At 41.9% G+C, this 22,416-nt stretch overlaps 3 protein-coding genes across 7 annotated transcripts in view; 1 reads left to right on the top strand and 2 right to left on the bottom strand.

Moving 5' to 3' along the window:
- LOC124131870 (protein phosphatase 1 regulatory subunit 16A-like) overlaps positions 1-8,889 on the top strand; it is a 43,975-nt gene extending 35,086 nt beyond the window's left edge. For all 4 annotated transcript variants that reach the window (XM_048397524.1, XM_048397523.1, XM_048397522.1 and 1 more), the window contains one exon: positions 1,602-8,889. In XM_048397524.1, the coding sequence (XP_048253481.1) occupies positions 1,602-2,333 (732 nt within the window). In that variant the 3' untranslated portion in view covers positions 2,334-8,889. The remainder of the gene's footprint in view (positions 1-1,601) is intronic.
- A 1,438-nt stretch (positions 8,890-10,327) lies between these two features.
- Positions 10,328-21,776, bottom strand: LOC124132241 (F-box/LRR-repeat protein 8-like). 2 transcript variants are annotated; one of them, XM_048397519.1, is made up of 3 exons: positions 21,666-21,776; positions 19,203-20,233; positions 10,328-12,491 (listed from the first exon to the last, which is right to left on the bottom strand). In XM_048397519.1, exons 2-3 carry the CDS (start codon positions 20,192-20,194, stop codon positions 12,353-12,355), a joined length of 1,131 nt encoding a protein of 376 aa, XP_048253476.1. In that variant the 5' UTR covers positions 20,195-20,233; positions 21,666-21,776; the 3' UTR covers positions 10,328-12,352. The 2 variants fall into 2 exon arrangements, with proteins under 2 accessions (XP_048253476.1, XP_046352046.1); XM_046496090.2 differs by lacking the exon at positions 10,328-12,491 and having other exon boundaries at positions 18,664-20,233.
- On the bottom strand, positions 12,498-14,932 carry LOC124132172 (F-box/LRR-repeat protein 21-like). The gene is made up of 3 exons (XM_048397520.1): positions 14,749-14,932; positions 13,182-13,460; positions 12,498-12,826 (listed from the first exon to the last, which is right to left on the bottom strand). The coding sequence occupies exons 2-3, from the start codon at positions 13,450-13,452 to the stop codon at positions 12,798-12,800; spliced, it is 300 nt and encodes a 99-aa protein (XP_048253477.1). The 5' UTR covers positions 13,453-13,460; positions 14,749-14,932; the 3' UTR covers positions 12,498-12,797.
- Positions 21,777-22,416: the final 640 nt, after the last annotated feature.

The raw sequence follows: 22,416 nt of genomic DNA, 5'->3' as shown, positions 1-22,416 counted from the left end.
AGCCGTCGGATAAGCGTCGGATGAGGACTGCTACGGCATGACTGCCGTTACCCACGGGCTACAGCCCGGACGGAGACATATTAATCCGGAGTCATGGTCACCGGAGGATGATAAGCCCTACGGGGCAGAAACTGAGCGATATGATTATCCACCCCCCATGGGAGATATCCAGGGCTACTCAGAGCCGGAATCAGAGGGTTTGGAGGAGACTGACAGATCTTGTAGATCTTGTACACCCTTGATTTACTCTGCTTATTAGGTGTAGGATGGATTAGAAGCACCTTAAATATCATCTATCACCATTTACCGGAAGTGGTGTCATTGCAGGAAGTGATAGAGAAACCGGTAGTGACGTCAGCCGCAGAAATAGCTGAACAAAGCCCTTCTAACCAGGAAATGACGTCTTTCAGGGTAGAGATAGACCTTGTGAGACGTCATTACCAAAAAGGGGAAGTGACGTAATGACCGGTATTATAGGTCACTAATCCAAGTTTATTATGGTCAAAATCAGCAAATATAACGGTAAATCTAGTGATAATATCACATATTTGATGGATTATTGATATAGTTTTCTAATATTCAAGTCCTCAAGGGGAATTTCAGAGGAAATTATCTCAGTTGGATGAGAATCAGTACATTATGGTTTCCAGAAGAGGATTGCTGTCAATTACACAGGGAGTTACTAGAGGCAGATCAAACCAGGGTGACACGTGAAGATTCCGGGGAAGAATGGTCTTCAGCAACCCATGCTTGCCGTAAAAGGCGACTATGCTTGTTGTAAAAGGCGACTAACGGGATCGGGTGGTCAGGCACGCTGACTTGGTTGATGCATGTCATCGATCCCAATTACGTGGATTGATGCTCATGATGTCAATCACTGGATTGTCTGGTCCAGACTCAATTATTTTCAGACCGCCGTCATATAGCTGTAATATTGCTGAGTGCGGCGTTAAACAACAAACCATCCAACCAATCAAACCAGGGTCCCTCTGGTATATTCTGGCAGATATTTAATAGAGGTAGAAGTTTCGTAAGAATTATTGAACAATATATATCATTGTTATAATTCTAAGAATACTACTTTGAATTACTACCTCCCACCTCCCCAATTCATCTACCTCTAGTAGGAGATGAGGGAAATAAGTAATATGGCCGCCATTGTGACGTCATGGCTTGGATAGTTTAGAGACTACTTGGCGGCAACTAATTGTGTGCAATTGACAGAGAGGACGTCTGTTGAAAATCTGAAAATTTTAGTTTGTGTGATTGAAGCCCAAATACAGGATTTATGGCAGATATGTAATAGAGGTAGTATTCTTAGATTTATTAACAATGATAACTATTGTTTGATATTTTAGGGAAAAGGAAGCCATAAATAGCTCGATCTGGGTACATATTAATCATCACATGAAGCTCATTTATCATGGTATGTTAAGGGTCACTGGGGTTTTCTTCACATGTATAAGGCCTTGTAAGGCCAAAGTGGTAGGGATTGTGGATTGTCACGTTACTTTAGGTCACGGAGCTTTCTTTAAGAGCATTAGCTCCATGAGACATGATGCAAAGACAACATAAATGCATGTTCCTTTAATTGCTTCCAGGATGATGATGACAAGGAGACATCCCCCATCACCGACATCGATGATGTTAAGGTGACCATATCAGATGATCAAGAACAGGATTCACGAGATGGACCTCCAAGCCGCCCAACCAGCACATCAGTCTCATCTCGACCTACAAACTCTCAACCCACAGTGCAGAAGGAGGACTTCAAACGACCCCCTGCACAGGCTGCACCAACTTCCAAACCAGAAATGGCCAAATCTCAGCAGCCACGTCCACCTTCTGAAAGCCGCCCATCAGCAGAAAATCGCCCAACGAGTGAAAATAGGTCTGTCCCTCAAGGTGACAAGGTCGTTCCTGGTGGTTCAGCAGAGCCAGGAGCTAGTGCCAGGGTTCCCCCAGCACAGCAACGGCAACCTGGAGCCCAACAACCTGGGTCACAGTTTGGTACCCTGGCAGATCTCAAAAAGATTCGTACTGAGAAGCGTGTAGTAGATCCTCCAGCAAGACCAAAAACACTTGATGATCATCTTCAGGACATGTTTTTAACCAGCTTACAAAAGGACCCTGTTATGCAAAGTACCAGTGTTCCGAAACCATCAGCGAAAGACAAAACACAAAATGGGCATAATAACAACAACCGAACATCAATGTCATCATCCAACCGCAATACCTATCCTCATGATGACGGTCGACTGAAGTCATTCAAGACTCATGCAGTGATTGGTGGGGATGATGATAAGGACACAAAATGCTGTGTAATATCATAGTAACTGGCCCAGCAGGATATGCTTGACACTGATACAGTGTTGCATGTTAACTGATCGAAGTAGTGATATGTCCTTAAGCAGAAAGATAGATTCTCTTTGAGAAATATTAATGCCATGTCATCCTGGAGAAATTGTTTGTGTTACCATGGTTACAAGCCATAAGAGACAGATGAGATTCTCTTTGAGAGATATTAATGGCATGTCATCCTGGAGAAGTTATTCATGTTACCATGGTTACAAGCCACATGAGACAGATGCTTGTTGTGTCCTGAACCAGGAGAACGGTTTCCAGTACAGCGTACAAATGGCGTCACACTGATGGAGAATCAATGTGAATATTTTATTTGCAGAATTTTTTGTGTTATTCAAGAAATAGTCACAGATTACCATTACATTTTGTCATCAGATGAAATCTGGTGATTAGGCCTTCACTACATTGTCTACAGTATCATGCTTGAACTATTTAAGTTGCGCCATGTCATTGAAGTTTTAGTTGTTGAATGCATATATCCTTTCTTGTGGAACAGTTGTGGCTTATCATCAAGTCTGTGTTGACCATAGCACTGTCACATGCCACTGCCTTAATAAGCGTTATTTATCTTATGTAGACATCTTACTTCTAGCCTGGGCATGTCTGTATAACTCGACTCATAGTTTGCAAATATTAGCTTTATTTATTAGATTGAGCTGTAGTACATCCATTGTCGATTGCCCCTTCTGCCTGGGATCTTAGGCTGACTCAAATAATGTGCCCCTGCTGAAGACCTAGGGTCCGTTCAACAAAGCTATCGTAGTGCTAAGGTTATCGTAGCTCCCATACTTTAACATAGACATACGACTGTCGTTGCGTTACGATCGCCTAGTGGAAGGGACCCAGCCTGCTCTCGTATGTACAATCCATCAACTGTTTGAGCTTTTATCTCCAGGGGCTGTCAACGACCTCATGCAATAGAACATGATTTGAGATGTTTTCTATGGCAAGCATTGTTTGCCGATATGAGTGCAAGTCGGATAGCTATGCAATAGGAGACATTCCACTCCAGCCATCCCCTTCCAAACACCACCTTGTGGTTGATATTGTGTCCTTCCCTCAGACATTCCAAAATTAGGCAGCACTTCTCTTTTGGGTTTTTTGGATTTGACCAAAAGCAACAATCAGAAAATGATAGGAAATAATTTAGATGCATTTTTTGACAATGATAAATTACTAAATTCAAACATTACTGCAAATATTTTATTTATAATAGTTGCTTAAATATATTGTATATAGTTTCTGCCAATTGCAAACACTTTTATCAAGAGAACAATGCCATCTCTCACAGTGATACTACATATACATGTTACTATACAATGCAGTAAACACCTTGCACTTTAAGCAGATTTAGCAATTATTGTTACTGACTAAACTGATGAAGACAGTGAACTTAATGCTCACAAAAATATTGAGATACACCAGTATATTTTATTTATATTTAAACCTAAGAAAGGTTAAAAAACAACCTGAAAACCATGAAAGCAAGAAGTGTTGCCTTAGGTCCTCTACATGTGAAAGTTTCCTGCAATCCTGTATGTGTTAAAGTGTTTCTTGTAATTGTATATATGCGTGAAAGCAGTTCTTGAGGCCTTTAAGGTTTGAATGTTCAACCTGTTCAAAGCCCTGTGATGTGAATGTGTTTCCTTGAGAGACTAGCACTATAGTGTTAGTGGGATTGTTCAACCTGTTTAAGCCCCTGTGGTATGAATGTGTTCCTAAAACTTTTAGTGAGCATGTGATTGTTCATGACATTTTAATATGATTGTGATCCTTCAAGACTGATATATATTAATATAATCCTTTATGCCCATTTGTGTGAATGTGATCTTTCAAGTTCTTTTAGTATGAATGTAATCCCTCTGCCCTTTTTTTTGTGAAAGTGTTAAAGACCCAGCGAGTGACTGTGTTTCGTGAGACTCGAGTAATGTGAAGGTGTTCCCAGTGTGTGAAATGGTCTCAAATTATTGCTGGCCAGGTGCGCCAGCTAGCCTTAAAAGTTACTAGTCAGTTTCAAATTTCACAAGCTTAAATAAGTGACAGCTTATTTACTCTGAAATTTGATTCTGCAAAAGTATCAATGAAGTTAACCAAATTGCAAATCTGAGTCGACTATTTTGAAGGGGGGTAACTCTGAGCTCGTAACCTCGCAAAATCAATTCATTACGATTGATGGTTATACTGATATACAGACAGGGGATAACTGTGCTTAACAAAATCTCCATTAAAATTTCAGTAGCCAGTCGAGAATGTTTACCCTGACGGATATTTTGCTAGCCATGGGCTAGCAGGCAGGCAGCTATTTCGCACACTGGGCGTTCCTCAAAGCCTTCAAGTATGGCTATATTTCCTGGTGTGAAAGCGTTCCCAGCGATCCTGTGTATGTAAATGTGTCTTCTTCAGCAGTTTGTCACAAGGTTGTTATTTTTTATAGAATTCTGTACATAGAAGTATCTGCCTGTTATACCATTCAGTGTGAAGCAACCCTGCGTTTTGTTAAATGGCACATTACTTGACGAAGGGTGCTAGGTGCAAACATTACATTAACAAGGTTCATGGAAAAATAGGCATTTCTATGTTGTTATTGGTTGTTTTTTTAAACTTTGTATATAAACTAAACGGTATTGTTCTGTGAACTTTCCAGTACATTCCAGGTTGTATATAGCCATGTCAAATGAAGCACCGTCGGAACATATTGCCACCAAGTGATCACTTGCACGATGACATACCATTGAGTTAGCTCTTTCGCTTCGCCTTACCATTGAATAAGGTCTTCATTGTCACATACCATTGAGCAAACAGAGGCAATGACATCAGGGTTAAGTTTAGCTATTCTTTCAATCCATCACTTGCACCTACAGAACTTGAGGTCTGAATCACAGAATACCCCAATTTCTCGGCCAAGAGATGGTGGGGAATCCTCGTGGTTAAGCGTCAGGCCGAAGGCCCTTGTTTGATTACAGTCATAGGTACAATGTGTGAAGCCCATTTCTGGCATCCCCTGCCATGATATTGCTGGAATGTTGCTAAAAGCAGCGTAACACCATACTCGCTCACTCACTCACTCATTCTCTCTGACGAGCTCCTTGTGGCTCACCCTGGTGGTGTAAACGCTTAACCTCTCTATGTTAAACGTGTGTTTAAGGGTGAACATTTAATCCACTAATACTTTAATATCCTTTGTATAACTGATAAACTCCCAGCCACTCAAACAAGCACATTCTTTGTAATAAGGAAATAATCAGTTTTATCTTCTGTTTATGGCTATACACTTCATCTACCAATAGTTTTATCAGTGTTGGTGCTATTTGGACTCCTGATAAAGCCAGTAACACGAATAGTTATTTGGGAATTCAGGATTTTATTAATCCATTGATGCACTGAACTTTTCATATCCTATTCTCAGTGTATGAAAGCTTTTCATTAGTTTTTAGTGTTTTATGAAATTTTAAACCTTTTTTATATTACAAAACAGAATTTGGTGCCCATGTGTATTTGTGACAAGGAAATATATATGCAGTGAGAGCTACAACAGTTGGGTGGTCACAAGTGCTGGTGTATCTGACAGAGTAGTACATGCAGTGAGAGCATACCTGTAGGTGTAACATGTAGTCTAGGAGATAGAAAACTTATTTAGAAGTTGTTGGATGATTGAACCCTGGAAACATTGAGGTATAGACAACAAAAAACAGGCAGATCCAGGACTTTTTAAAGGGTGGGGAGTCAAGATTGGCACGTCATTTTGATGAAGTCACATGACTTTCAATAATACAGAGGTATATTTGTTGGGTGGGGGGTGGGATTTGTCATTTTTGAAAGCAAGGGGGTTGGACCACATGAAGTCACCCTCTCCACCAGCCTCTCCCCCTACGCCCCATAGATCAGGCACTGAAAAGCCTTGTGTCACTCACACCTCAGTAATCGCCCTCCTGAGAGTAGTCCTCACTGAAATATAGGTCTTCACATGCTTTAGTATAGTATATTTTAGAAGTATCTGAAATCAAATGCATTGATATTAATATTGTTACTCCCATATGATTCAGTCAGAACCTTCTGCCCCCCAATGTTCATATTGCAAATAACATATCTTGCCTGCATTAGGACTATTCAAAATCTGACCTTGCTGTCATCAGTCCAGACTAAACTAGGTGTGTTCCTGGTGACCCTCATCTGGAGCCTTCGACCCTAAACCGTTTTTCGTGTTCTTTTGAAGTGGCACCAAAGCTATTAAAACAATCCTGGTATTGTCCATATTTTATGTCACAAGAGTTAATTTGCTGCTCATCTCTTTAGTCAAACCAGTCATTATTTTCATTTTAAAACAGGATTTTACTGACACACTGCAAATTACTGTTTTCAAAGGAAAACACCCACAAAAACGGACTTACATTGGCTATTTTGGGATGGTCTGAAATAGGAAAGACATGTTGTTTAGGTCATCTCGCCTTGCTGGATTTAGTATGTATAGGCAAGGCCATGATACGTGAATGCTATGGGGTTACCATGATCACTATGGCATTGGTTGATCTGTCTGGAGTGGTGCCCCTTTGATACTGATCTGAGGGAGAATGAGTTGTAAGGAAAACATGAGCATACATATGACATTGTTTGAATCCCATGTTAATTTGATAGTTCTACATCTTCATTAGTCATTTTTGTAGCATGCCTTTTAAGTTTTAAAATATGAATTTAACTTCCAAGTAAAGTATAGAGAAACTAATGAATTGAATTGAATTTGTATGTATATATGGCACATATGAAAACATGATGTGACCATCACATATTCTGTCAACTTACCTGAATGACATATGGAGAAGGAGGTATATAGTAGGTGGCAATTCTGCATTGCCAGGAACTGAAATGTTATAGCTAGGTTTTGTAATTGGTGCATTGGCTGACAGTGTCCATGCTTAAGACACATTCAGACATTCTAAAACCAATGCAGAGCATTAGTCAGGAATCAAATGAAGACTTGTGAGATTGATGTATGTGTTAGGGCTAATCAAATAGGTATGGCAAAAATTGGAAGACATATATTCCAAAGTGAACTAAGCATTGAGCACTTTGTCTATACAAAATGAAGTCGGGACTGAGCACATTTTCTGTACTGTGTACCGTGTATACATTGTCATGCTTTGACATCAGACATCAAGTAATTTTCCAGAAATATCGAAGAAACTACACACCATTTTAAAATATTCATATTGAACATGGAGCACAATGAATGTCAAGTAGATAAATATCAGACCAGATTGCATCTTCCTGAGGCAAGGGACTATAAAAACCCAGTTTCCATGCTTATCAAACAAGGCAGGAATTATGGAGTTATGTTTTGGCACAGACACATGCAGATTTATCCTTGAGGGCATTTTGATCACTGGAGACACCATTGTGATATTTTTTGTAGCTTTTCTGCTTGACATTTGAGGAAGATTGAAGGCCTGCACTTAGCAGTGCCAAGTTAGTTTTGCTTGATATGTTAAAGAAATGTCCATTTTAGCCATGCCCATTTAGAGTAGCCACGTACATAGTGAAGTAAGTGCTTATCACTTAGTACCTTATCTCCCTTTATTTGCTGATGGCACAGGGAAGGCGTCAGTGAATTACCTCCCTTTGTTGGCCAATGATAGTGAGCTATAGACGATTACATCCTTTGTTGGCTGACATTGCTGGAGTTGTAGGGGTAGATTACATCGTTTGGTTGGATGACAGGTCAGCAGATTACCTCACTTTGTTGGTCAATGGTAGTGAGCTATAGACGATTAAATCCTTTGTTGGCTGACATTGCTGGAGTTTTATGAGTAGATAACATCATTTGGTTGGCTGACAGGTCAGCAGATTACCTCCCTTTGTCGGTCAATGGTAGTGAGCTATATTCATATATAATATAGACGATTACATCCTTTGTTGGCCGACATTGCTGGAGTTTTACGAGTAGATTACATCGTTTGGTTGGCTGACAGGTCAGTGGATTACCTCCCTTTGTTGGTCAATGGTAGTGAGCTATATTAATATATAATATAGACGATTACATCCTTTGTTGGCTGACATTGCTCCCTTTGTTGGCAGAACCAGAAAGATGTGGCAGTCTGGTTTAGATCTGGTAGAAAATGAGATGTCATAATAGTAGGGAGGATGCAAAATGCTGACTTAGGGTCACATTAGGCAGTAAGAAATGTAAATGGTAAGTTGACTGTACATAGCCCCTGTTGTCAGTGATGCTTCCTTGATATTGGTAAGGTGTGCTCATGCATGTACCTTTGCTCATTACTGCAGGCTGCTCCACTCCCAGAACATGGCTCACGCTTATTCACTTTCTGAGGAATTGTTTATACATGTAATGTTATTCAAAAGGTATATTTTTAATATGTGAGTAATCAGAGACCTGTTACAAGAGCTGATGTCCTGAAGTGTGTGCCCCTGTTGACAGAGTCTTTGACACAATGGACATTAGCTGGACAGATGCCCTCTGTTGATTGGTGTGAAACGAAACAATGACAAGAAATAAATATTGCTTTTCACATTCCTGTTTGTTTGTTATGCATGGTATTGTCAGGAAGTGTTATTTGTGTGTGTGTGTGTGTGTGTGTGTGTGTGAGTGTGTGAGTGAGTGAGTGAGTGAGTGTGTAATATGCACTTCTCTTTGTGTACACAATTGCAACTTCTGGCTTTGCATTGGAATGGGCATTACCATACTGGCTCAGTGATAAATAAATATAATCATCAATGTCACATCAGATGTATCAACTGTTGAAAAAACACACATCTCCTTCTAATAAATTGTACATTTGTATAGCGCATCTTGTCCAGATATCCTGCTCAAGAGTGCTCCGTCATATGCTGAGGAAGATGGTCTGGAGGGTTGAGTTGAAGCTGCTGACACCCACTGGAAGCTCATTCCATCGATCAGCGCCAGCTCTGCTACAGGTTCTGTGTCCATATGTTGCTGTCAGGGCCGGTGGAACCACCATCTGTTGTTACCACCAGATCACAATGCCTGTTCAGGCGGGTAGAGCCTTGTTGTTTAACGACATACTCAATATTCTAGCTATGTGATGGCGGTCAGTAAATAATCGAGTCTGGACCAGACAATCCAGTGGACATCATGCGCATCAATCAATGCAATTGGGTTGCGATGACATACATGAACCAAGTCAGGGAGCCTGAACACCCGATACTGACTCTTAAGACAATCATAGTTGCCTCATGGGTTTCTGAAGACCAATTCTAACCTGGATCTTCAGGGTATAAAACCTTGTAAGTTCTTGTAGGTACACTGGAGACAGACCATGGAAGAATTTGTTGACAAATACCAACATCTTGAACATGATTCTCTCCCTTACTGATAGCCAATGGGGTTCTTTGAGGACCATTATAATTAAAAGGACCTTATAGTCAACAAGTGAGTGAATATTGAAGAATATCGCCTCCGCAATTTTGCAGCTTTTTGGGGGGGATATTCAAGGCCTAAACTTATCTTTCAAAAAGTTTTATGGTAGACATGTGGAGGACATTTCCGCATCGGATGCGACAGTGACAAAATTATGTCTGATGCAGTCCCATATTTTGCCTTGCTTGTACCATGTTTTTCATATTTTGTCAGGTGAACAATTTACTTGCCTTTGTATGTGTTTGTGACAGATGCCACCGGTTGAGCTGGATATGCTTTCCCCTTTTCGAGAACACCTGGTATAGTCACTTTTTCATTGTGAATGGACTCTTTTTTTTAAGACCGCCTCCGTGGTCCAGTGGTAGAGCATCCGCCCGGGGATGGGAGGTTGGGGGTTCGATCCTGGCTGCGTCAAAAACGTTAAAATATGGTATTTTTTGTTGCCGCGCTTGGCATATAGGGGCTAAAACAGGGACTGGTCGGCTATGAGCCAGTATACCGTGTATGAGTTGGGTATTCATGTTAAACCACAGCATGCTATCTCAGCAAAAAAGCAATGGAACTTGGTCATGGGAAACCGCCGTATGCTTTAATCACGATCAAACACAATACTTTTCCATAGGACCTGGGTCACTTCAGATACAAACATCTTTAAAGTTGAATCATAAAATCACCGGCATTTATTCATTTTCAAAAGGTAGTACAACTGAAGATGTATAACATTGTAAACAATTCGCATTCCCACAGTGCTACCGGTTTCAATGAGGGTGATATATCCCCGTGAAGATCCGGGGTAGAACAGGTCTTCAGTAACCGATGCTTGTGGTAAAAGGTGACTAACGGGATCGGGTGGTCAGGCTCGCTGATTTGGTTGATGCATGTCATCGTATCCCATTTGCATGGATCGATGCACATGACATCAATTACTGGATTGTCTGGTCCGGACTCGGTTGTTTACAGACCGCCGTCATACAGTTGAAATATTGCTATGATTCTATTTAATGATCCACTGCATATGGTGCGAAGTATTCCAAGATTCAATAACCATTCTTGAAACGTTGTAGGTGCCTAATAATGCCTGAGTGAGCAGCTTGTACGTAATCCAGCCGAGGCCAGGCAGACCGGTTGTTGACCGCATGGTACACGATCCACGCCTTCGGGGCATGATGACTCACGATCAGCCAGGTCAGACACTGGAGCCTCACGATCCTCATACTTCATTTCTCACATATTCTGCCCCAGAAACACCACGGGTACTTTGACTAAGTACTAGACCTGATGAATTTGTCCTTTTCTTGGACAATTGCTTTATTGGCGTCATTGAGGTTGTGAAGCTAGAACATCTCTACTGGTGGTGTTGCCCAGCTGGGCAAGATTCTAAAGTTGTTGATTGGCAGAATGCGAAGTTACGAATAGGTTAAGAATCGTATAAGAGACTTGATTTTCCACCTCATACATGCACCAACTAAGTCAAACTGGGCTATCTGTGGTATCTAGGCAAATAAGGTTTAAAAGAGGTGCCGGCTTTACTTGCTAAAACCTGGGAAAAGATCTTCTCAAATGTACATGTATAATTATCTGAACTAAAGCTATACCCATGTTATACCCAAATGCTATTGTTCTTACAGTTGATGACATCACGATACTGTTCTTGTAGTTGATTCTTAATGAGGAATTGACTGGCTATTCTAAACGTGCGTTTAAAGAAGTTAAACCGACACAACTATAGGCCATTATGCAACACTAGAGAAATAAAACACCAACCATATTTAAACATGGTTTACGTCAGAGAAATCACTGGAATCTGTTGATTCCGAAAGCAGAATCAAATTGCCCCTTTGAGCATTGTTGATTCTACTTCCGGAATCAACACATTCCAGTGACTTCTCCCTTACCGAATGTTATGGTCCCTTTTAACATTGACCATGTTTCAGGTTTTAATGAAGGATGTCAAGTAACCTTGAACATGGTGTAGTACAGGTATATTGTTGGCATAGAATTGGGCAGAGCAGTTCTTTTAATGCCCGTCATTCATTCAATCATGCTTCGGAGCCATAACTTTGTATGTCAGGGTTCGTGTGATTGGGTTGTTGATAGTTGGACCAGTTTCATCTATGGATAGGAAACCGCCTTGTGGTTTCGAATTCTTGATTCACTTCCCAACCGTGGTTGCGTTAATGTTTGTGATGATTATTTAGGGGCTTTCCTGACACAATTATTAACCTAAAGACTGCGATAACGTAAAGACTGATAAAAGTAGCGTTAAAGCATAGGAACTCAAGAACTCATTTACAAGGCAGGACGTCCCACGTGTGTAACCAATGTTTTACTCTGTGTCTTCATTATTTGCAAATATGTGAAACAAGGAGTGAGCCTGTTTTTCACACCGCTTTTATCCACATTCAAGCAATATCACTGCGGGAGACAACATAAATACGTTTCACACATTGTACCGATGTGGGAAATAGAACCCCGTGTGACGAGCGAACGCTTTAACCACATATCTACCCCCAACGCTCTGTGAAACAATGACAGTTGGTCTTACTTAAGAAAACTTGTCCCATACAGGTAAACGAAGCGGTTATCGTTCCTTTCATTTCAGTTGACTTCCGGATCTGGTTCCCACTTAAGGACATACGTTCCCCTCTCCTTCATGTCAGGACAGAGTGCCAGGATCTTGTCCACCACCGTCTTCTCCAGCACGCAGTACACCAACAGTGACGTCAGCCTTTGACACCTGGTGCCCAAGTTGATGAGAGAGTCTCCGAGTTCAGCACAACTCTGTAAAAGCTGGCTGCTAGATTCACCTCGTCGTTGAAGAAGTTAGCGTTCTCGAAGCGAAGCTCTACAACTGGTATTTCCGGCTTCATTATTACAGCAATCTTATGCAAAGGACATGTATCAGCAAAAGTCAAACGTACTCTAAGATTCGGACACCTGGTGGTAAGATGTGTCCAAGCTTCAGATGACAGGTCCCCTATATATGCTTGTTCCCATCTACACGTGATACTAAGATAGTCCAGAGGAGCGCGGTCGGTTTGAGCTAAAGCTTCCAGAACTTGGTCAGTGAGGCTGCAATGGAAAAGTGCCAGATGTGTTAGACTCCTGCATCTATCTGCAAGTCTTTCCATACAATCAGGAGGTACTTTGCAAATACGAACATTATTACTGATATCTAGAGATTGCAGTTGGGGGTTGTTTTCCGACAATAGGTCAAAAACAGTGTTGTCGTACGACACTGCCAGTCCACTAAGCTGTACGTGTTTCAGTTGCCAAATAACAGAGTCTGTCTGACGGTCAAACAACGCTCTCAAAGCATCTACAAACTCCTTGCCATTGTAGAAGAGAGGGTTGTCTCCCGTGAACTCAATACACAACTTCATCAACTGGCTTCCCTCGACGTGGGAGAGCAAATAAAGGGCTTTACATGCATTGGCTCTGTTCTCCGCCTCACGCTGGTTTAACAGGATTCGCACGGTCCTGATGTGTTTGGCATACTGGTCGAGCCCCTGAAGACATCGGCCGTCGTGAGGTTGCTGGAAGTTGATGGTGGTGGTGTGCCAGAACTGGGGGCATCTGTAGCAACGCTGCCAGGCTGTGCTGGTTCTGCACGCCCTGGCTCTGTCTTCCAGGCTGAGGTAGGACATTATTGTAATGATGGCATGATCTGGCAGTGTGTCCCATGATACGTTGTCCATTGCAGGCGCTGTAATGGTGAAAAATTGAGCGTTAGATGTCATGATACCCAAACGGGTATGACTGAATAATGTGGTGTTTTATAATGAACAGGTCATGCTACCAATAAACACATTTGAGATCGATGAAGGAATATATTTGGGAATATGATAAACGTACGCCAATGTTTCGTTTAGAATTAAAATGACATGTTCTTCCTATTGTTTTAGGGACAACATTTGCTGTAAATATCAGAAATTGTTAAGTTGTTTTAACTAATGAAAATATGAAACTTGAATTTTAACTTTGAACCGGACTTACCGTTGAATGCACATTAGGATTTGTCTCGTGTAGTGCATCGCCACGTATTATTATCTTTCGAAAGGAGTAAGTTATTAAGTAAATGGAGGATCACTCCAAAACATATATCCGAATTATATACGGAACTATTTCCGTTTTTAGGCCTATGAGCGTAATTACAGGTGGGCCTAAATAGGGAAATCCTTGTACATATGCCTGACATAAAAAACAAAATTATGATGCTAAATATGGTGGTGGAACAAGGATAGCGAGCCTTACCAATTTTAGATAATGTAGATTGATTTTGATTAAATAATATGGAGATATTTCGCAGTAGTGGTGCAGGACTATATGACGACCGACATGGAGTAATGTGGAGAAGAATTTTATAATATCGTCTACATTAAAGATGGCAAGGTGAGCTAAAATGAAACAAAATTAGTTTAAGGAAGAGAATATAAGGATGTCAACTTCTTTATTATGAGGAACACAGCGTTTCGGAGTACATGCTTACTCCTTCATCATTCACCTGAATACTCCGAAACGTTGTGTTCCTCATAACAAAGAAGTTGACATCCATATATTCTTTTCCTGATGTGTATCACTTCTAAATGCCTTTCAAAGACAAAATTAGTTTAATTGCAATTTAGATGAGACTTGAACAACAGTGGGACATGCACTTGGAATAAACGGTCCTCCTAACGGTTATCTCCCTTTGCGGCTTCGCGCATACTACATGTACCTGCGACGGGTGGGGCCATATACAGATAATAGACATTGCTTGTAAAGGCATTATCGTCACATATTCATACAAAGTCAATAATGGAAGGCATTCCATTCATCTCGGAATCGTTTCCCTCGCATGTCAATACCTGACGTACGTGTTACAACGAGGAAGCAATTTAGTACGCTCAAGCCATGCATGCCATGGTCACCGCGTAATATAGGACAGCGGGTGGGCCACGCGTCCAAGGGCGAATATGACAACGACGATAGCGTGGATGGTCCCTGTAACTTACCGTAATGTATGTCTGTGTACAAGCACACACACGGCCCACGTCACTGTTGAATGGGTATAGGATTACCAACAGGTCCCGGGAACGGGATTTCAATGTGAACGACAGCTGCTTTCTCCGCCACTGCGACAGCCTTTATGCATGTTCGTTCTAAGGGTTACAGGCCGAGATGATACTGTTAGCCGTTCTCGAGATACTCGAGGAGATTGTCCATATAGGGGTATCTGATTCGCATAAATTTGCACATATAAGGGCCTTGAGAAAATGGATTGACTGGCTGTCCCCTGTTAATAAAACATAACTTTCTACTAATAGAATATTGGATACCACAGGTATTAATGAATACTTATGACTTCTATAACAGTCTAAGTAATAGTAGTGAATCATTTAATGCTGACTTTATAGCAAATGAACATTTTTGTGAGTCCTTGGATTTCCATTGTTTCAGAAATAGGTCATTGGGACAATGAGGGTTTGACATGTGGAACTATGGAACTATCTCCTATTGCTGTATGAAACTATCTCCGATTGCTATATGAAACTATCTCCGATTGCTATATGAAACTATCTCCGATTGCTATATGAAACTATCTCCTATTGCTGTATGAAACTATCTCCGATTGCTATATGAAACTATCTCCTATTGCTGTATGAAACTATCTCCTATTGCTGTATGAAACTATCTCCTATTGCTGTATGAAACTATCTCCGATTGCTATATGAAACTATCTCCTATTGCTGTATGAAACTATCTCCGATTGCTATATGAAACTATCTCCTATTGCTGTATGGAACTATCTCCTATTGCTGTATGGAACTATCTCCTATTGCTGTATGAAACTATCTCCGATTGGTGTATGAAACTATCACTGATTGCTGTATGAAACTATCTCCGATTGCTATATGATGCTATCCCCGATTGCTATATGAATCTATCTCCGTTTACTATATGAAACTATCTCCGATTGCTGTATGAAACTATCTCCGATTGCTATATGATGCTATCCCCGATTGCTATATGAAATTATCTCCGATTGCTATATGAAACTATCTACGATTGCTGTATGAAACTATCTACGATTGCTGTATGAAACTATCTCCGATTGCTATATGATGCTATCCCCGATTGCTATATGAATCTATCTGCGATTGCTATATGAAACTATCTACGATTGCTGTATGAAACTATCTACGATTGCTGTATGAAACTATCTCTGTTTGCTATATAAAGCTATCTCCGATTGCTATATTAAACTATCTCCGATTGCTATATGGAACCTTCTGTGGTTGCTTTATGGAACTATCTGTGATTGGCATATGAAACTATGTGATTGGCATATGAAACTATCTGTGATTGGCATAAAGAACTATCTATGATTGGCATAGGAAACCCTCCATGTGACTTATTATGAAATTGTCACTCTCATATTCTGGAGACGCAATGTCTAGTTTTACGTCATGTATTCTCTCATTGATAATGTGGAGGTTGGCGTAGAAGCTTCTGGGATGTTGTGTCAGAAAAACAATATTATTTTCGGTCACACGCAAAATATTTGTTTTTGAAAGGAGGACCCATACAAAAAAACAACAACACAGCGCACCCAGAATTTCTAATAAACAATTGAGTTTCTGTGGTAACATCTGAGGATTAATGATTTTATCCCACTTTCTTTATGGAAACAATTATATTTTTGTTATATCCCAGGCCAACCCCAGAGTATCAAAAGGTCGGTCCTTCAGGTTAATCTTGAAGGCAGGCGTCGTTATTATTGGAGTGGGTGGAGTTTAATGACAATTTCAGCATTCTTTTCAGTGATGATGCGGCTCAAGTAGACATTGGCGGGAAGCCCAAAGTTACCTTTCTTGTAAAACCAATGAGTATGGCTATAATGCCAACAAATCAGGGATCATAATCGGGGTAAATCTGGCGTGCGGATCCTGGCAATGGATGGCAACTCTGCCCAATGTATTTATTGTGTCGCAGGCCAGTGGGGCACCCGTGAATCTTGAATGCGATGCCGTCCTTCCCGTCAGCCACCATTGACCGTATACCGCAAGGGATTTTATTACTGGAATTGAAAGTATGTTTGGGTGGTACGTTTGGTGCGAGCGAGTGAGTGAGTGAGTGAGGGAGGGAGGGAGGGCTGGAGGGAGGGAGGATCCCAGATGTATACTACGGCCAAACCACAAAAACCGGTGACTAAAAGTATGAGCAACGATCCATTCCATCTGGGCACGAACGACATTCAATCAGCTAAGTCATACAGTATTACCATCCCATCTGGGCACGATGACATTCATTAGCTTTGTCATACAGTCTGACCATCCCACCTGGGCACGATGACATTCAATCAGCCACGTCATACAACCTGACCTAATTCTATTGTTTTGTCGGCCCTGGCAAGCATGGGGTACTCTGCCAGACATATTCTCATCCGGAATTCTGATAATACGGATGGGAAGTTTAGATAGTCGGATCCATGAGGTGTCCGAAACTTTGCACAGCTATCGGCAAATTGTGCAAGATAATTCACAACTAATAATGTACGATATCATTTGCGAGTTTTATTAAAAATATAACAAGGAAAAAAGGTGAACCCATTGCAACATACATACAATCTGTTACATTTCATCTGTTTAATACATACTGATATCTTATACAGCAAGATAACCATCCTCGGTTACTCAGTGTGTCATAGCTCCATTGTATTGTATACTATAGTATAAAGTATATACTGAAGCCATTCGCCACCTCCCCTTGAAGACACTTGCCGTAAAAGGCGACCATGCTTGTCGTAAGCTGTGACTTTGCTTGTAAAAGGCAACTATGCTTTTCGTGAAAGCGACTTTTCTTGTAAAAAGCGACCATGCTGATCGTAAGCTGAGACTATGCACTTGTAAAAGGCAACTATGCTTGAAAAAGGCGACTGTGCTTTTCGTAAAAGCGACTTTGCTTGTCGTTAGCTGAGTCTATGCTTGTGAAAGGCGACTATGCTTGTCGTAAGCTGAGTCTATGCTTGTAAAAGGCGACTATGCTTGTCGTAAAAGGCGACTATGCTTGTAAAAGGCGACCATGCTGGTCGTTAGCTGAGACTATGCTTGTAAAAGGCGGCTATGCTTGTAAAGGGCGACTGTGCTTTTCGTAAGAGCGACTTTGCTTGTCGTAAGCTGAGACTATGCTTGTAAAAGGCGACTATGCTTGTCGTAAAAGGCGACTATGCTTGTCGTAAGCTGAGACTATGCTTGTAAAAGACAACTGTGCTTTTCGTAAAAGGCGACTATGCTTGTCGTAAGCTGTGTCTATGCTTGTAAAAGGCGACTATGCTTGTAAAAGGCGACCATGCTTTTCGTAGAAGGGGACTATGCTTGTCGTAAGAGGCAACTATGCTTGTAAAAGGCGACTAAGCTTGTCGTAAAAGGCAACTATGCTTGTCGTAAGAGACGACTCTACTTGTAAACTGTGATGATACTGCTAGACTGGGTGTACACATAGAATAAATCTGGGTCAGACCTGGGTCGATTGCTTTCACCACATTATCCGCTACACCTGAGCAACACATGCTTGCCGTAAAGGGCGACTATGCTTGTCGAAAGAGGCGACTAACAGTATCGGGTGGTCAGGCTAACTGCCTTGGTTGATGCATGTGATCGTATCCCAAATGCGTAGATCGATACTCATGATGTCAAGCATGGGTTGTTGAAGACCAATTCTAACCCGAAATCTTCACGGAACTCCAGGGTAATGATCATATCAGAATGGAGATACAATACACTGGGTAGACGAGGATGTACGCTAGCATTCGTTTCAACGATTTTGAATCAGAGTTGCTGTGAAACGCGAGGATAAAGTTGGATGATCATATCGTTGTCCTTTACAATGGGAAATCAGCATCAAACATACAATAGAAAACTTTCAAATAGAGATGAAAAGAAATCATGATTTGTTTGCGATGATATACACATCCTCCTCAATTCCGGATATGCACATTTTGACATATGCAGTCGATGTGTTAAGCGTTTTCGATTATATACACATATAATTAATTACAGCTGGTGCTCATTTAATATGCATTAAGCATGTTCTCTCATTGTGGAAAATAGTCTTTTTGTTCAACTGGCGTCCGACATGAACAAACGTTTGGGGTCACATCCTCCTCAATTCAAATTATGACACATGCAGTCGGTGTGTTTAGCGTTTGTGATAGGAAATTACTGAAGAATTTGTTTCTGAATATTGTCCATCCGTCACAGACTCCTTCGTTAGATGTGATGAGGGGGCGGTGAACACATATACTTAGTCCCCTTCTTCTACGCCTACAACCCAAGGTTCCGGTTCCTGTTCCCACTTGAGGATGTACGTGCCCTTCTCCTTCATGTCAGGACAGAGTGCCAGGATCTTGTCCACCACCGTCTTCTCCAGCACGCAGTACACCAACAGTGACGTCAGCCTTTGACACCTGGTCCCCAAGTTGATGAGAGAGTCTCCGAGTTGAGGAGAGTTCCTTGTCTGAAGCACCACCTTCTCCAGTGTCTTGCTGTAGAAGCTGGCTGCCAGGTTCACCTCGTCGTAGATGTATGTAAAGGTCTCCAAACGAAGCTCTACTACTGGGATTTCTGACTTCAGTATTACAGCAACCATGCGCAGCGGACACGTGTGGTCAAATCCAAGCACGACCCTCAGCTGTGGACACTGCTTGACCAGTTCGGACCAGGCCTCTGACGTCAAGTCTTGAATGTATTTCTGTTCCCTTCTGCACAGAATAGCGAGATGCTTCAGTGGTTCGCGCTCGGCCTCCGCTAACGATGAGAGAACGCTATCCGACATACTGCAGTGGAACAGGCGGAGGTCGGTGAGTTTTCTACACCTTTGTACAAGCCTCTGAACACACTCAGGTGAGATCTTGCACACGAGGTTCCCGTTCAGAATATTTAAAGATTCAAGCTGTGGGTTGTTCTCAGACAAAACATCAAATACACTATCATCATATGCTACAGATATTCCGCTTAGGTCTATGTGGCGGAACTGAACTTTCTGGGATTCCATTCGACACCCAAACAAAGTTTTTAGCTCATCTACAAACTCCTGGCCAGCGTAAAACAGCGGATTTTCCCCCGTGAACTTTATGCGCAATGATGTCAACCTTCTTTCTTCTGCGTGGCACAGTTTATGGAGAGCTGTGCACGCATTGGCTCTGTTCTCCGTCTCATGCTGGTTTAACTGGATTCGCACGGTCCTCATGTGTTTGGCATACTGGTCGAGCCACGGAAGACATCGGCCGTCGTGAGGTTGCTGGAAGTTGAAGGTGGAGGTGTACCACAGCTGGGGGCATCTGTAACAGCGCTGCCAGTCCGTGCAGGTTCTGCCCGCTCTGGATCTGTCTTCCCGACTGAGGTAGGACAGTATCTGGACCACAATGTGGTCGGGCAACGACGAGGGGGATGGCTCCATCGTAGCTCCCACGGGTGCTTTAGTGTAACACTACAGGTGCTGAAACATACACAAGGTCACTATGACGTAATGGTTATGCCATTTCTGAATCACAACATACAACAGGCTCCTACTATGTCACTATCCCGCTATGGTGCCCCTCCATCAATTGTCCAACTCAGGTGTCATTAGCCTCCCTGTGGTGTCATTAGCCTACCTGTGGTGTCATTAGCCTCCCTGTGGTGGCATTAGCCCCCCTATGGTGCATCTAGCCACCAATCGTGCTACTCGCTTCCCTGATGTAAGTCGCAAGCCTATGGTGTCACTAGCCTATATCTAAATGTCACTTGTCTTCCTATGGTGTCATTAGCCTTATATGGTGTCATTAGCTTCCATATGGTGTCGACCGCCTCCGTGGTCTTTAGGTATAGCGCGTCTGTACGGAGAGCGGAAGGTCGGGGTTTCGATCCCCGGCCGCGTCATGCCAAAAGACATGATACTTGTTGTTACCCTGCCTGTCGCTCGGTATCAAGGGGCTACAGCAATGAGTGGTCGGCTCGGAGTCAGTATATACTGTGTCTGAGTGACGCATTCATGTAAAGCTGAGGCATGGTATCTCAGTAGGCTAGCACTATATAATCGGCATGTCCGACACGTACAAGGAGCCACACACAAACACACACGTGCACGCACGTCGTTTATACAAGTGCAATAATCTTGGACGCGACATTGAAGCCACTTTTACTTCACCTCACCCTATGGTTTCACTCGCCTTTCTGTGGTCATTATCTCTTTAGTGACATTAGCCTCCTTATAGTGACATTAGCCTCCTTATAGTGACATTAGCCTCCTTATAGTGTCACAGCCTCCCTTGATGGCAATTGCCACACGATTGAGTCATTACCCACACTAAGGTGTCACTACATACTGACGGTTATTTGTGGCTAAAGTGTTGGCTCACCTTGACAACGACCAGGATTCGATCACAACTCTACTAACCATGGTACCCCTTATCTTACTCTGGCATAGTCAGATTCACTGATAAAGCGTAATAAAACAATTACCCCTTATTCACTTGTAATTGTATAATGGAATGTACATAATGCCTGATAACGTGGTATTTTATGACTACTTCTTTCACAGTTACCTCCCTTGATTAACTGCTCCATCCGACGCAAATTATGGACTTGTTACATCCTTTGCGCTGTGTACAGGACACACCGTCTACGACAAGATGTGGCCAACACACACATTGTAAAATAATGTTATAGGTATATCAGAATATCACCGCGCAAGGTAATGTCACGTCCTGGCCCATCAATTCACGTGTTTTCACAGGTATCAACTCGCGACCAGTCATTGAGACATGGAAGTCTACAGTAAATATACTATTTCCACACAAACAGTTTAGAGATGCAGCATTCCATGTACCTCTGATTATAGTGATATGAGAACCAATAAAGGTTGAAAATGTCACCTGTCGCCTACTCACCCGTGTACAGCGTACTTCGAACCTGTTGTAAATATTACTCGCACAACAGAGTTAACTCCGCTATTCTCAACTCTCCATATATAGGCACACTTATATGTCAGTTATTTATAGAACTGGAGTCAGCTATGAGTGAGTGAGGCGCGGTATTAACCGACTCCAGCAGTGTAGCTACCACTGTGATGATACTGCTAGACAGGGTGTACACATGGAATAAATCTGGGTCAGACCTGGGTCGATTGCTTTTACCACATGGCTACACCTGAGCAACCCATGCTTGTCGTAAAGGGCGACTGACTATGCTTGTCGTCAGGCTCGTTGACTTGGTTGATGCATGTCATCGATCCCAATTGTGTGGATCGATGCTCATGATGTAAATCACTGGATTGTCTGGTCCAGACTCGATTATTTACAGAGCACCGTCATATAGCTGGAATATTGCTTAGTGCGGCGTTAAACAACAAAGAAACAAAACTGAACCGGTTTAGTTGAGTTAGTATCTATATATTACTCATAAGGTTTAGATCCCATTTTCAGATACGTACTGCTTATCTTCTCGCTTATTGTTTGTTTGTTGTTTATGCCGCATTCAGCAATATTCCAGCCATATAACGGCGGTCTGTAAATAATCAAGTCTTGACCAGACAATCCAATGATTGACATCATGAGCATCGATCTAGGCAATTAGTTTTTGTTTGTTTATGTTTAGCGCCGCACTCAGCAATATTCCAGCTATTGCGCTAGGCAATTAGGA

The sequence above is a fragment of the Haliotis rufescens genome, unplaced genomic scaffold (genome assembly GCF_023055435.1).
Source record: "Haliotis rufescens isolate VD_foot unplaced genomic scaffold, xgHalRufe1.0.p SCAF_17, whole genome shotgun sequence".
In the NCBI taxonomy this organism is placed as follows: Eukaryota; Metazoa; Mollusca; class Gastropoda; order Lepetellida; family Haliotidae; genus Haliotis; species Haliotis rufescens.
This window is presented reverse-complemented; position numbering and strand designations above follow the sequence as displayed.